General features: G+C 39.8%; 1 protein-coding gene across 1 annotated transcript; it reads left to right on the top strand.

The window, feature by feature from the left end:
* LOC109838936 (24-methylenesterol C-methyltransferase 2-like) lies at positions 3,087 to 5,471 on the top strand. Its single transcript, XM_020407372.1, is given in 4 exon segments — positions 3,087 to 3,158; positions 4,306 to 4,431; positions 4,434 to 4,796; positions 4,798 to 5,471. Coding segments are annotated over 4 exon segments (1,011 nt in total). The 3' UTR covers positions 5,248 to 5,471.

Here is a 12,465-nt window from a genome sequence, read left to right on the forward strand (position 1 = left end):
GTTGGTGAGTTTTTAACATTCTGAAATAACATATCTTCACATTATATGCTATAAAAAATCAAACCTTTGTACACAAAATACGTTTTGGCTCATCAAAACTCATAAAGAAAATCATTTTAAAACGTTTAGAAATATGGGACAAGGTTGGACGAGATGTTACTCGCCTTAGGGGTGATGAAAGCTCCTGGATCTGCGAGAGAGTGATTTCTTTCGCTGCAAAGTGAAAATCTCGATGAAAATCCTCCGAGTTCTCCCCAAAATCACCAAGAACGAACCTAGGGTTTGAGAGAGGAGAGAGGGGGCTAGGGTTTCTCAGATCTGATGATGAGAGGGGGTGTTTTCGGGTAGGGGAGATCATATATGAACAGCCAGACCCGACCTAAAACCCAAACCAATCAAAACAGACCCGAAACCTGGAAAAACTGAAAAACAGCTCGTCAGTCGACTGATCGATCGACTGATCTCGTCAGTCGACAGATCGGTCGACAGATCTGGCAATTTCTTGTTTCGTGCATGTTTTGCTTATTTGCAAAACCAACACAGAAAACTCTAAATACATACACTCATATCATCTCAAATAACTTGTTATCATGTACATCTATGACCTCAAGCTATTTATCACAATAATTCACATATATACATAAAAAAATATGGGGTTTTACAGTTCCTTAGTACCTGAACGTTCCAACTAAAGCAAGTTGTGGCTCCTGCCGCCCTTGGCCACCAGGGTGTGCCTCAACAAGAGTAGAATCTGGACTAAAAATCACTGATTGTGCCCTCTTCTCATGTACATCCGAAGGATCCTTCAGAGAATCTTTCCTGTGTTTTCCTCCTTTCTCTTTCTATTTGGAGCCCTACTGCCCAGACCCTCTAGCAAGCCTCTTTCAGGTCAATATAGCTCGTTTTCCGAAGGTGGATGTAGAAACTATAACGTCATGCAAATCAGAGCCAATATCGGTATCCATGGGCAAGGGTACATGAGGGGTTTCACACCTCACCGTGATTGGAATGATCTGTAGTGGAGCACTACTACGTGAATCATCATCCTGAATATTATCTGAGACCATCCGAGATGATGGTTGTTTCTGCCCCTCACGATCTGTTTCAGTTGCTCCAGAAGACCGAGTCTCAAAGGCCTTGAAAGATGGAGGGGGTTCTCCGAGCCAAGAACCATATCTGCTTTTGAATGTGATAAAAATACCATCGACTTATACACTTCGTTTGTCACACTCAGCAGCTTTGTGGCCAATAATGCCACATGAAAAGCAAAAGTCAGGAAGCACACTCAGCAGCTTTGTGGCCAATAATGCCACATGAAAAGCAAAAGTCAGGAAGTCTCTCATAGGTGAGGAAGAGCTCAATAATGCCACATGAAAAGCAAAAGTCAGGAAGTCTCTCATAGGTGAGGAAGAGCTTCTCAATCTCCCCAATCTCTTCAAAGCAAACACGTATGCCTCTTTTTAGAGGCTTAGTAATATCCACGAGAATTCTCAGCCGCATCATGTTATCCCGCAAATCCATCCCTTTAGTTCTCCTATAAGCGAGCCATAGTCTCTGGCGCACCTCTCCTTCATCGCAGCCAGTGGTACATTCTTGATATTTATCCAAAATAAAGTTAAAGAAAAATCTAGAGAAGTTGGGGCACCGACCCCATGAGGAACAATCAAATTGAGCAAGTTCCTTTCAAAGCACCATGACCCACCATCAAGCACTTTCTCCCTCTCTGCATCAGAACCGAATCTGAAAAGGAAAGTATTCCTTTCACTGTAATATTCCACCTAGAAGGGGGCATCTACAATCCATATCTTCCTAAGGACACACTCAAAATCATATCTATTAGCAATCTTCCTACCAAAAACCTTCCCAAGAGACAATTGTTAAGAGAATGTGAATTTGTCTAGTCTTTAGTTGACAGAAAAACAGGGCCATCTTCGTCGTCTAAGTTGCATTTGGCACAAAGCTCGGCCAGCCTATCATCATCAATTCTCGCCATGTTTCAAATTGATTTGGAGCCGAGATGCTGCTTGAAATGGTGATGCCGTTAATATGAGACCGATAGACGGTCTTAAAACGACGATGCCGTTAATTTGAGTCTGAGAGACGGCTTAAACGGCAATGCCGTTAATTGAAGACGAAAGACGACCCTAAAGCAACGATGCCGTTAATTGGAGACGAAAGACGACCCTGAAACGGCGATGCCGTTAATTGAATATGAAACGACAGTGCCGTTAATTAAATATGAAACGGCGATGCCGTTAAATAAATAAGAAACGGTGATGCCGTTAATATGAGACCGATAGACAGTCTTAAAATGGCGATGCCGTTAATTTGAGTCCGAGAGACGGCTTAAACGGCGATGCCGTTAATTGGAGACTGAAATGCAGCCCTAAAACGACGATGCCGTTAATTGAATATGAAACGGCAATGCCGTTAATTGAATATGAAACGACAATGTCGTTAATTAATTATGAAATGGCGATGTCGTTAATTAATTATGAAACGACGATGCCGTTCGTGTGAGCCGAGAGACAGCTACCTCGGAGGCCGAGATGTGGGAAACCCCAAAGACTGCCGTGAGGGTTGGGGACGAGACTCAGATCTCGCTAAATAATTCGCCGCAAAACTATCAGAGTTAGACAGGAAGGGCCGTGCCTCAAAAAGATTGTAGAAATCGGCCAGAGAAAAAAATAAAAAGAGACGGTCGTGCCGATGGAGATCCATCACGAGGGAGGGGGAGAGAAGCGTTACGTGCTTCCATAGAGGAAAAGGAACGGACTAAGATCTAGGGTTTTCCAAACTAGGGTTTTCAAAACCCTCTATAATTAATCTTTTACTTTTACTAACAACTACGTAAAACTATTCAGTTGGCGGTGTCTGCGAGATAAATATAGAACGATAAATAATTTCCTCAAACTAAAGTATGTAAATGTTGAATTTAATTTTTTGGATATAGAATTTCCATTTTGTCGGTAAACATGTGATGGATATCATTTGAAACATAGATAATTTTCACAACTGAACTTAAATAGATAATTAAAATAAAAATCAAATGCTGGATTTTTAAACTATGGACTCCGGGGGAAAATATGGACAGAGAAATTAGCAATAGTTGTGGAGAATCATCGACAATCAGTCGTAAAATTATGATTGATCTAGAGGTATTAGAATTCATTTATGAGTATAATTTCAAATAAAAAGAAAGAATAACAACTTGTTTTATATCCTACTTAACCTCCAAACCGACCAAATTAATTCCAATTATTAGTATCGAAGCCAAGTTGTGGACCAAAGGGAGTAAAAAGTCCACCCACCTCAAGTCTTATCAGCCCCCAAGAATTTTACTCATGCAGCTAACCTCAAAGGAATGGGATATAGAATTCATTTTGCAGTTGTAATCTCACCAAAAAAAGTAAATCACAAGCTAAGCGGCAATTGCTCTTTATCACATTAGGATTATACTCACGATATCTGACGAAGAATCATCTATAAACACATTGGGATATAAGGGCAAAAAAGAAAAAAAAAAAGTTTAATCTGGAATTTTTTTTTTTTTTGAATTTAAGCACCCATTAATTTAGGACCGCAAATCAAGCAAATGCGATTTCCATTTACATGTTGATAACCCTTCTAGAAACGGTACCCGGTCACAGCCGGTCACCTCCTCCACACGGACCACACATAAACATAGAGCGTATCGGAACAACACCGTGAAAAAGTGAGAACGAGAAGCATCAGCCGGCACAGAAATCAAGCTCGCGTGACCTCACACGTGCTACTTTCAAAAAAAAAATCAAAATACTTTCCCCAGTGGGCCCCCCACCGTGGCTCCGAGTCTCCCCCACGCGAAAAGATCTGGAACGCCTCGCGAGCACGAAAGGAGATTCTACCAACAGCAGAGCGGTGTCCTCGCCTCCGAGATCTCTCTTCCTTATCCTACACCCACGCACCTTGACTCCTCGGTCTCGTTGACTCAGTTAACCCCTCGATAAAAACCTCCTGCGTAACATCCTACCGCATCCGCCCCTCTAATAAATAAATTCGTCTAAACCCTTCCTCAAGGCCCTGCCCTCCCTCCCTCGCTCTCTCTCGCCCCCAAACCCCCTCCTCCCTCCTTCGTCTGAAATCTCCAACCCCAACGGTAAATGGCATGCGGGCGCTTCTCCTGTGCGACCGCCGGGTAGTGGGCGCCGGAGCGCTCCTCATACTGGTTCTGATGCGCGTCATGCGGCCTCCCCAGGTCAAAGGCCAGCGCGCCGTCGACTGAAGATGGGGTCCATCACCAACGACAAGGTCCAGGACAACTAGCAACAAGTACTGCGTCGTTTTTCCGCCGCCCAAGCGCAAACGGCCTCGACTCGCGGAGGAAATGTCCCCGACTTCGTCGACACCTCTACACACCTCGTCACGACGCATCTACGAGTGGGGTGGGGGCCAGTCCTGTCCACTTCTCCCCTCTCTCCCCGGCAAAATCCCACCGCGAGGAGACCCGGATCCACGAGGAGCGGTTGTGGATCTCATCGCGGCCTCGGCCGGGCCAGAAGATCCTCGACGTCGGGTGCGGCGTCGGCGGGCCGATGCGGGCCATCGCGGCCAGGTCCGGATCGAATGTCGTCGGCATCACGATCAACGAGTACCAGGTGGGCCCGAGACGCCGCCGCCACAACAAGAAGGCGGGGCTCGACTCACGTGCGAGGTCGTCTGCGCGCAACTTCCTCAGAGTGCCGTTCGCCGACTCGAGCTTCGACGGCGCGTACTCGATCGAGGCGACGTGCCACGCCCCTCAGCTGGAGGACGTCTAACGGCGAAGTCTTCAGGGTCCTGAAGCCCGGAGGGCTGTACGTGTCCTACGCAGTGGGTGACGACGGAGCTGTACAGGGCCAGGAGCCGGAGCAGCTGGAGACGATCAGGGGATCGAGAGGGGGGACGCTCCTGCCCGGGCCCTCAGGGCCCACGACGAGCATCGCGGCCGTCGCGAAGAAGGTGGGGTTCGAGGTCTTGGAGGAGGAGGACCTGGCGAAGCCCCCGGCCGGGCCGTGGTGGACGAGGCTGAAGATGGGGAAGATCGCTTACTGGAGGAACCACGTGCTCGTCAACGTCATGACCTTCCTGAGGATCGCGCCCAAAGGAGTCGTGGAGGTCCACGAGATGTTGTACGAGACCGCGATCCATCTCGCCAACGGAGGGGACAAGGGGATTTTCAGCCCCATGCACATGATCCTCTGCAGGAAACCCACCGGGACGAATTGAGGGCTGGTTGGTTTTTACCGTCAGCGGGTCGGGTTGTTGTTGGGTTTTTTTGGGGATTTGTTATCCCCCTCCTCCTTGTGTTTCGCTTAGTTGTAGCTTCATTTCATTGGTGTATGTTTTACTTTCTGCTGTTGACGATGCTAATGTTTGACGAATCACCCCGACGGGGTTAATTGTGGCAGTGAATTAATGGGAATTAAAAGCGCGAGAAATCTTACTAAAAAGAGTAGCGTTTCCTGACTCGATAGAGTAGGTGGATCACGTGAAGGGGGGGAGACATCCCTCTCTGGCTCCGCGCCTGCGCTGCGCTGCGCTGAATAAAAGTTTTGAAACTTTACGCACAAGCACGATGTTCTTTCTCTTCTGGTCCCCTTGGCTTTTGGCTTGGGGTTTCTCAGTTGTCTGTTGTATTTATTTGTTTATTAAAATTGAATGAATTTTTAGGATGCCAGCTTAGAGGTTGTTTGTAAAATATTCTTTTCTAACTTTATGTGCTCATGCTTCTGCAGGGAAGGGATTTAATAATTGCGATGTCACATGCGCTGCGCATTATGTTCTTTTGGTATGTGTGTTGACAGATGTATGCACTGACGCGGTAGCCCTGGTTCTGTGCTCTGTAGGGGTGAGCACGGTTCGATTCGGGTCGGTTTTTATCAAAATTTGAACAACCGAACCAAACCACCTACAATTCAAAACCGAACCGAACCATTGCAAATCGGTTCGGTGCGGTTCGGTTCGGTTTGTTCGGTTCTAACTTCATCAAGTATAACTTCACTTCAATTTATCTTTTATATATTCTTATTACCCTATGCCAGCATGTATTTATTTTTTAACTTCACTTCAATTTATTATTCTGGCTCATGTATGTATATTGTTTTTAAGTAAAGTAACTTGTCCTTTTGGATTAAACACTAGGCTCTGACGTTGTAATTTTTTAGTAACGGACTTGCTTTGTCTTTGGGTAAACGGGTAGGGTTTGAGGCAAGGGAATATATTCGGTTGGTTCGGGTCGGGTCGGTTTGAAAAATTGTCAACCCGACCCGAACCGTCTTACCCATAAAACCGTTTTTTTCGGGTCGGTTCGGGTCGGTTCGGTCGGTTTTTTCGGTTTGAACCGAACCGTGCTCACCCCTAGTGCTCTGGGTTTTTTTATACTAGTTTAAAGCACAGTATACGTGGTAAAATATCATGATTAATTATTTTTAATTTATTTTTTTATTAAAATTTATTTTTCAGTTTTACTTTAATAGTTTTTGGTCACCTATATCTCTAAGCTTTAACGGTGTGATTATTTATTTTTTTGCGCTTGTTTGAATGGACTACATTAAATTTAAATTTTCATGTTGATAATTGAACTGACATGAAACAGATCTAACAAAATTCCTTCTAAATATTCATAATTTTACCCAAAAAATAAACTATTCTCTATAATATTTAGAAAATAGATTTTTTATTCTTTTTATTTTATTTTTATTAAGTCAAGATCAATCGTTCTCCACCATTATCTTTTTCTTGTATAAATCTAGAGTAGTGTTTTCATTTTCTACATCGATTGTGACATCAGACTAGAAGTGGATTTTTTGTACTGTTATTTTTTCATGGGCTCAGTTCATTTTTTGTCTTCTCGTCTTACTTTACAAAGAAATTGTATTTATTTTCGATGTTCAACACAAAATTCTAGAAATATAAATTTTGATTATTTTCTAATGGGATGCACAATGATCAATATTTTTAGGCATAGTGGATTTTGGTGCATCATAATAAAATTTAGCAGTATGGTTTTTTCGGTCGCAAATGGTACACTTGTAAACTTTGTTATACATGTGTGCATAATGAATAGGTTTCTTGGAAACAATTTTGTGGGACTTTACACACACGTCTATAAGTTTTTCATTGTTGACAATGCATGTATTTAATATTGAATCTAAGGATAATATCCGTTTCTTTATTTGATTCAACTCATCATTTGAAATATGTACATTGTCACAAGAAGTAGAACAAACAAGAGTATCTAATTTATTTTTATTAGCCTCTACTTCTAACATGACATTATTCTTATCATAAATCAAACATGCGATATCCAATCTTAATTTTTTATTGCATTCTTTAAGATTAACATTTTTATTTATAATAAAATCAAACTTTGATACAAGGGACTCATGATCGGATTTTAATTAAACATGCTTGCTTTTTAGATCTTTAAAATTATATTTTAATTTATTATGGTTATGCAATAATTTTTCATATTCATGTGCGAGCTCGTCATAAGTAAAATAATCATCGTTATTAGGCTCGCATGCCTCACTAGGGCTATTGCCTAGTGGTTGTGTGCATGAAGATGAAACTCCTTTTGAACTTGAAGCCGAATCCTCCAAATCTTGTCGGATTGCCTCCAAGTCACCTTGATGTGTTTCTATAAATTTTCAAAACATATAAGCACTATCAAAAGAATCAAGTTTGCTAGCAAAAGATAAGCCAAATGCATCAGTAAGAAATTCAAACAAAGACTTATTCATAGCAAACAATCTAATATCATTATCACTCCACTTGGATTTCTCCGTAGTGGGTACAATATAAGCGCATTCAATAATTTCTCATATATCGTTATTTGTAGATCTAGCAAAAAGTTAAATCTAGCACACCATTATTCATAGGGAAAATTACTAATTCTAGGAGCAATGTTAATAGCATAACCAAGACTAGTGCATTGTGCATGTCCATGATATGTGCAAGCAAGAAACAAATAAAATCAAAACTAGATAAGCACCAAAAAAAAATAAGAATAAGAGATCTTTAACTCAAGGCAGTTAAATCTTAAATCAAAGAGTATCAAGCTTTGATATCAATTGAAAAATCCTAGATGGGGGTGAATAGGATCAATGCTAATCTAATCCCGATTTTATACTAATTAAAAACTTTCTTGATTAAATAATTCTGTAAGAGATATGTGAGTGAGGTATGAGCAAGAATGTAAAAAAACAAGTACAAAAAATATACGCAAAGCAAACTCAAACACAAGATATGTTCACAGAGTTCGGTCAACCCTTGATATACGTCTCCGCTCCTCACCTCGAGGAGATCTCCACTATCGACACACCCGGTTTGAAAGCAGGAACTTCTCTACACATTCGGTTTTTTAGCTCATCAAAAACTCTACAAGTCACTCATAATGTACATACACAAACTACAACCTCAAGTTTCGGTCCTCACGAATCGCCTCCCTCAAGTGCTCGGCTTTACTACCTCTCTCTAGGCTTTACTACCGACGTCACTCATCGTGGTATCGACTACGTCCTCACCACACACTCCTCTCGGTGTAAATGTGTATTACAAAGTGAATCTCATAATAATGCTCAATTACAAGATTTGTTCTCTATAATAGATGAGAACACAATTTAGGCTCACTCTCAAGGTTACACTCACCACAACCCCAAATGATACAATATGTGAGAATATTAAGCTCAATGGTTGTGTATGCAAGCAATGATAAAATAAAATCAAACAAAATTAAAGTCTACCAAATATAAATATGACAATGTAAATATAAAAAAGCTAGATAAATGAGTTGAGAAAACTTCTCTAGAACAAGAGAGATGGAGATGTGAAATGGAAAGCTCAAACAAAAGATGACCTCCTCTTCTTGTGAAACAATCTTCACAAAACCAATTTTATAAACAAACACTTAAAGAAACTTAAACCACCCTTAAAACTTATTTTTAAACTATCTTTTTGTTAGGTCAGAAGTGAAATAGTAGGGGGTATATCTAAGATGAAGAAACAAAGCCCAAAATCCAAGTGAAACCCAACAAAAGGACAAAAAAAAATAAAAACAGGAAAATTAGCCGTTACAGACCATCAGTCGACAGACGGGTTGGACCAATCAACTGATGAGCTGGCCGTTACAGGTAACTAACAGCTCATCGGTCGACTGATGAGCATGGTCAGTCGACTGATGATCTCATTAGTCGACTGGTCAGTTAACCAAATAAGAAACATAAACTTTTGATGATTATAGGTAGTTTCATCAGTCGATTGATAAAACCATCAGTCGACTGATAACATGTTTTTAGCCTGAATTAAATAGTAAAAATAAAATTCAAATCTTTTTTAAAAATAGCAAATAAATTCAGAAAAATATAAAACTTTGAGGAATGCTTGTAAACATGAAAATGAACATGTTACAAAAACTGGTTTTCAAATAGCACTTTATATTTGTGAAATCTTATCATTTTGCAAAATCACATAAGTATGAACATGTTAAAAACTTGATTTTGTCAGAATGACTTAAACAAAACTTTGAAACACTTTAGAATGAATTTATATACTTATACAAGATATGAAAATAGTATAAATAAGTCTTTAATTTATAAACATAATATTTTACAAATTTAATAGAATATAAAACACATAAATGTGAAAATGAAGATATATATATTGCTTCATATCTATATAGCTAAACCAAAACAACTTATCCACATAGAAAACAAATAAATATTATATATCTATTTGTTCGCAAAATCTTTGTGGATAAAACAATAAACCATTAAGTTTTGTGTGTATAATATCGAGCTTAAGATATTAACACACAAAGTATAAACCCTAAACTAATTTATCCAAGCTTGATAGATCTTCAATATGAAAGCACCAATTGAAAGCACCAAGCTGGAATTGATCTCCAATATGCTTGTCTTGGTAAACTTGCGGATGAAGCTTGAACTTGGATATTGACTTGAATGCATAGCTTCACACCGATATTTCCTTCCATCCTCCAATGGATATGATCGTGAAAGTTCTAGTCCATCCATCTACCATCATCGATATTTGTGTAGATTACGTAACAAAATAAATACAAACACTCAACACACGTTATTAGGAATTGTTTATGATTATCAAAATAAGATTAGGGAATAGGCTCATAAACATGAAACCTAACAAGGCTAACAATCATACTCCTTTCAAATCTTGTGATGAATGTATATATCAGTAATTTGAATTTGTGTTGCCTTTGTAAAGAGCCTTGATGGAGGTGCTTTTGTCAATGTAGCTTCTTCTGACTGCACATTAGCGTTAAAATGTAATATTTTTTATTATGTTATATGGATGTTCACTTGGTTTACTTATCATTCTCTTTTTCTTTTAGAAAGTTATATCTTTGGATTGATAGATATTATTAACGTAATTTACAATGGCCGCATATCTCCTCTACAAATTTAAGACGGATATAAGGTGAATTTTATGTTTAGTGATCTTTATTAAGATTTTTAGTAATGATGTATGCTACCTTCACATTTAAAGATCTTAAAATCTGAACATCAAATAATTACTCTTTTCTTTGCCAAGTTTAGCAATTTCAGCCTTTTTTGTGATTTTGAAAATTTAAGGTTGTTGTTTGTAGGAAAAATTTAAAGGAAATAATGAGAATTGAAAATTATAAAATCTCTCTAACTGACTTAGACAAAGAAATTACAATCTCTCAAAATGTAAAGGCCTCTCTAACTGACTTAGACAAATGCTATTACAATCCTTTTATCGGATTCCCGATTACAAAAGAGAGAAAGATCAATAGAGATCCTTCCCTTTATTTAACACTGAGTTCTTCTTTATGACAATGAGAGCTTGAGTCTTATATTCCGTTGACGATCCGAGCACTTTGCTTCGTGAAACTTTAGTCTTCACTTCTGAGTTTTATGTCGGGAAGAACTTGTTAAGCATGTTTTAAATTCTTACCGAGTTAAGAACTCTTAGAAAGAGTTAATTTTAGCAAAGGAAATCGATCCTTTAAGCCAAAAAGCTGATCTCTCGATCATTAGAATTCAAGATAAAGAGAATTTCCAAGCCTCTAATTCGAGAGCCCTCATCTAGCTAAAATTTTAGTTATTTATAGAATTTTAGGGGTATAACCGACACCATAAATCTCTCAATAATGGGGGCTTAATGGCCCTCTTTATGCGGAAAACGGTTTTAAATTGTTCAAATGATTAAACGTGAGGTTCGCGTTTTGGAGTGGGCTGCGCGTTTGGCTTTGTGAAATACGGGGGCGACCCTCGCGTTTGAGGTTTGGAACACGAGGGTAGTCCACCATGTTTGGAGTTTAGAATGAAAGAGTGGACCCCCGCATTTTGCCTTGAAGAGATCGTTAATTATAATCTCTTTTTTTATTATACAAGGATGGTCAGCTTGTAATCCTTACATTTGGCTCTTAGAAATGTGAGAGTCGTCAATTTGTAACTCTCGAATGTTATTGTGAAAGTTGCTAGATTATAATTTTTATTATCAGTGTTTTATGGGGATCAGCTATATACAGTAATTTTTAGACAGCCTACAAAACCCCCTCTAAAGTTTTTTGAAAGTTCATGGTTCACTCGAACTAATTTCAAAAATTACTTTGGATCTCGATTCTGTTTGATCTTGGAACAGTGACATCGCTCACTAGATCTGTCCCGAAAGCATTATGAATTTGGTTGAAGAGTTTTAACACGCAAGACAAGAGTTCTGGTTTTGCAGATGTGAGGGTCGCATTTGACCTTTGGAACGCGGGGGTGACTCTCACGTTTAGCTTTGGAAACACGAGGTAACCCACATGTTTTGCTTTTGGAACACGCGGGTGACCCACATGTTCTATTTTTGAAACGCGGGGGTGACCCTCGTGTTTTGATTTTGAAGTCGAACCGACTTTAGCGAACGTGAAGATCGCATTTGGGCGGGAGTTTTGCCTAGAATCCCACGCTAATCATAACTGCTCAGCTATTTATAAATAGACCCAAAGGGTCAAATTATAGTCAAGCCGACTCTTTCATCAATGAGAACTTCGATAATTTTCTAGCGATTTAAATCCTCGACCTTTGGGTTTTTCGCTCATCAACAAAGTCTATGGCACCTCCTAAGAGAACTTCCAGATCTAAGAAAGTCAGCGAAGCAACTTCAACTATGTCGTCGGCTGAGGCCACCGGAGGCTTTGTCGCTGATGCTTCGCTAATTAGCGGGGCTTTAAAAACTTGTTCAACAAGTTCTTCTTCAATGTGAAGCTCGCGTTTCAAACGACGATCGTCGTATGAAATGCGAGGGTCGCGTTTTTCCTTTGAAACGCGGGGGTGACCCTCACGTTTTGCTATTGAAATGCGGAGGTGACCTTCACGTTTTTTATTAAGTCTTTTAGACTCTTTAAATCATCTGCTTATTTTTAGATTCTAACTGTTGTCTTCCTCTGTGCAGTGCGTT

The sequence above is a fragment of the Asparagus officinalis genome, chromosome 4, assembly GCF_001876935.1.
Source record: "Asparagus officinalis chromosome 4, Aspof.V1, whole genome shotgun sequence".
In the NCBI taxonomy this organism is placed as follows: Eukaryota; Viridiplantae; Streptophyta; class Magnoliopsida; order Asparagales; family Asparagaceae; genus Asparagus; species Asparagus officinalis.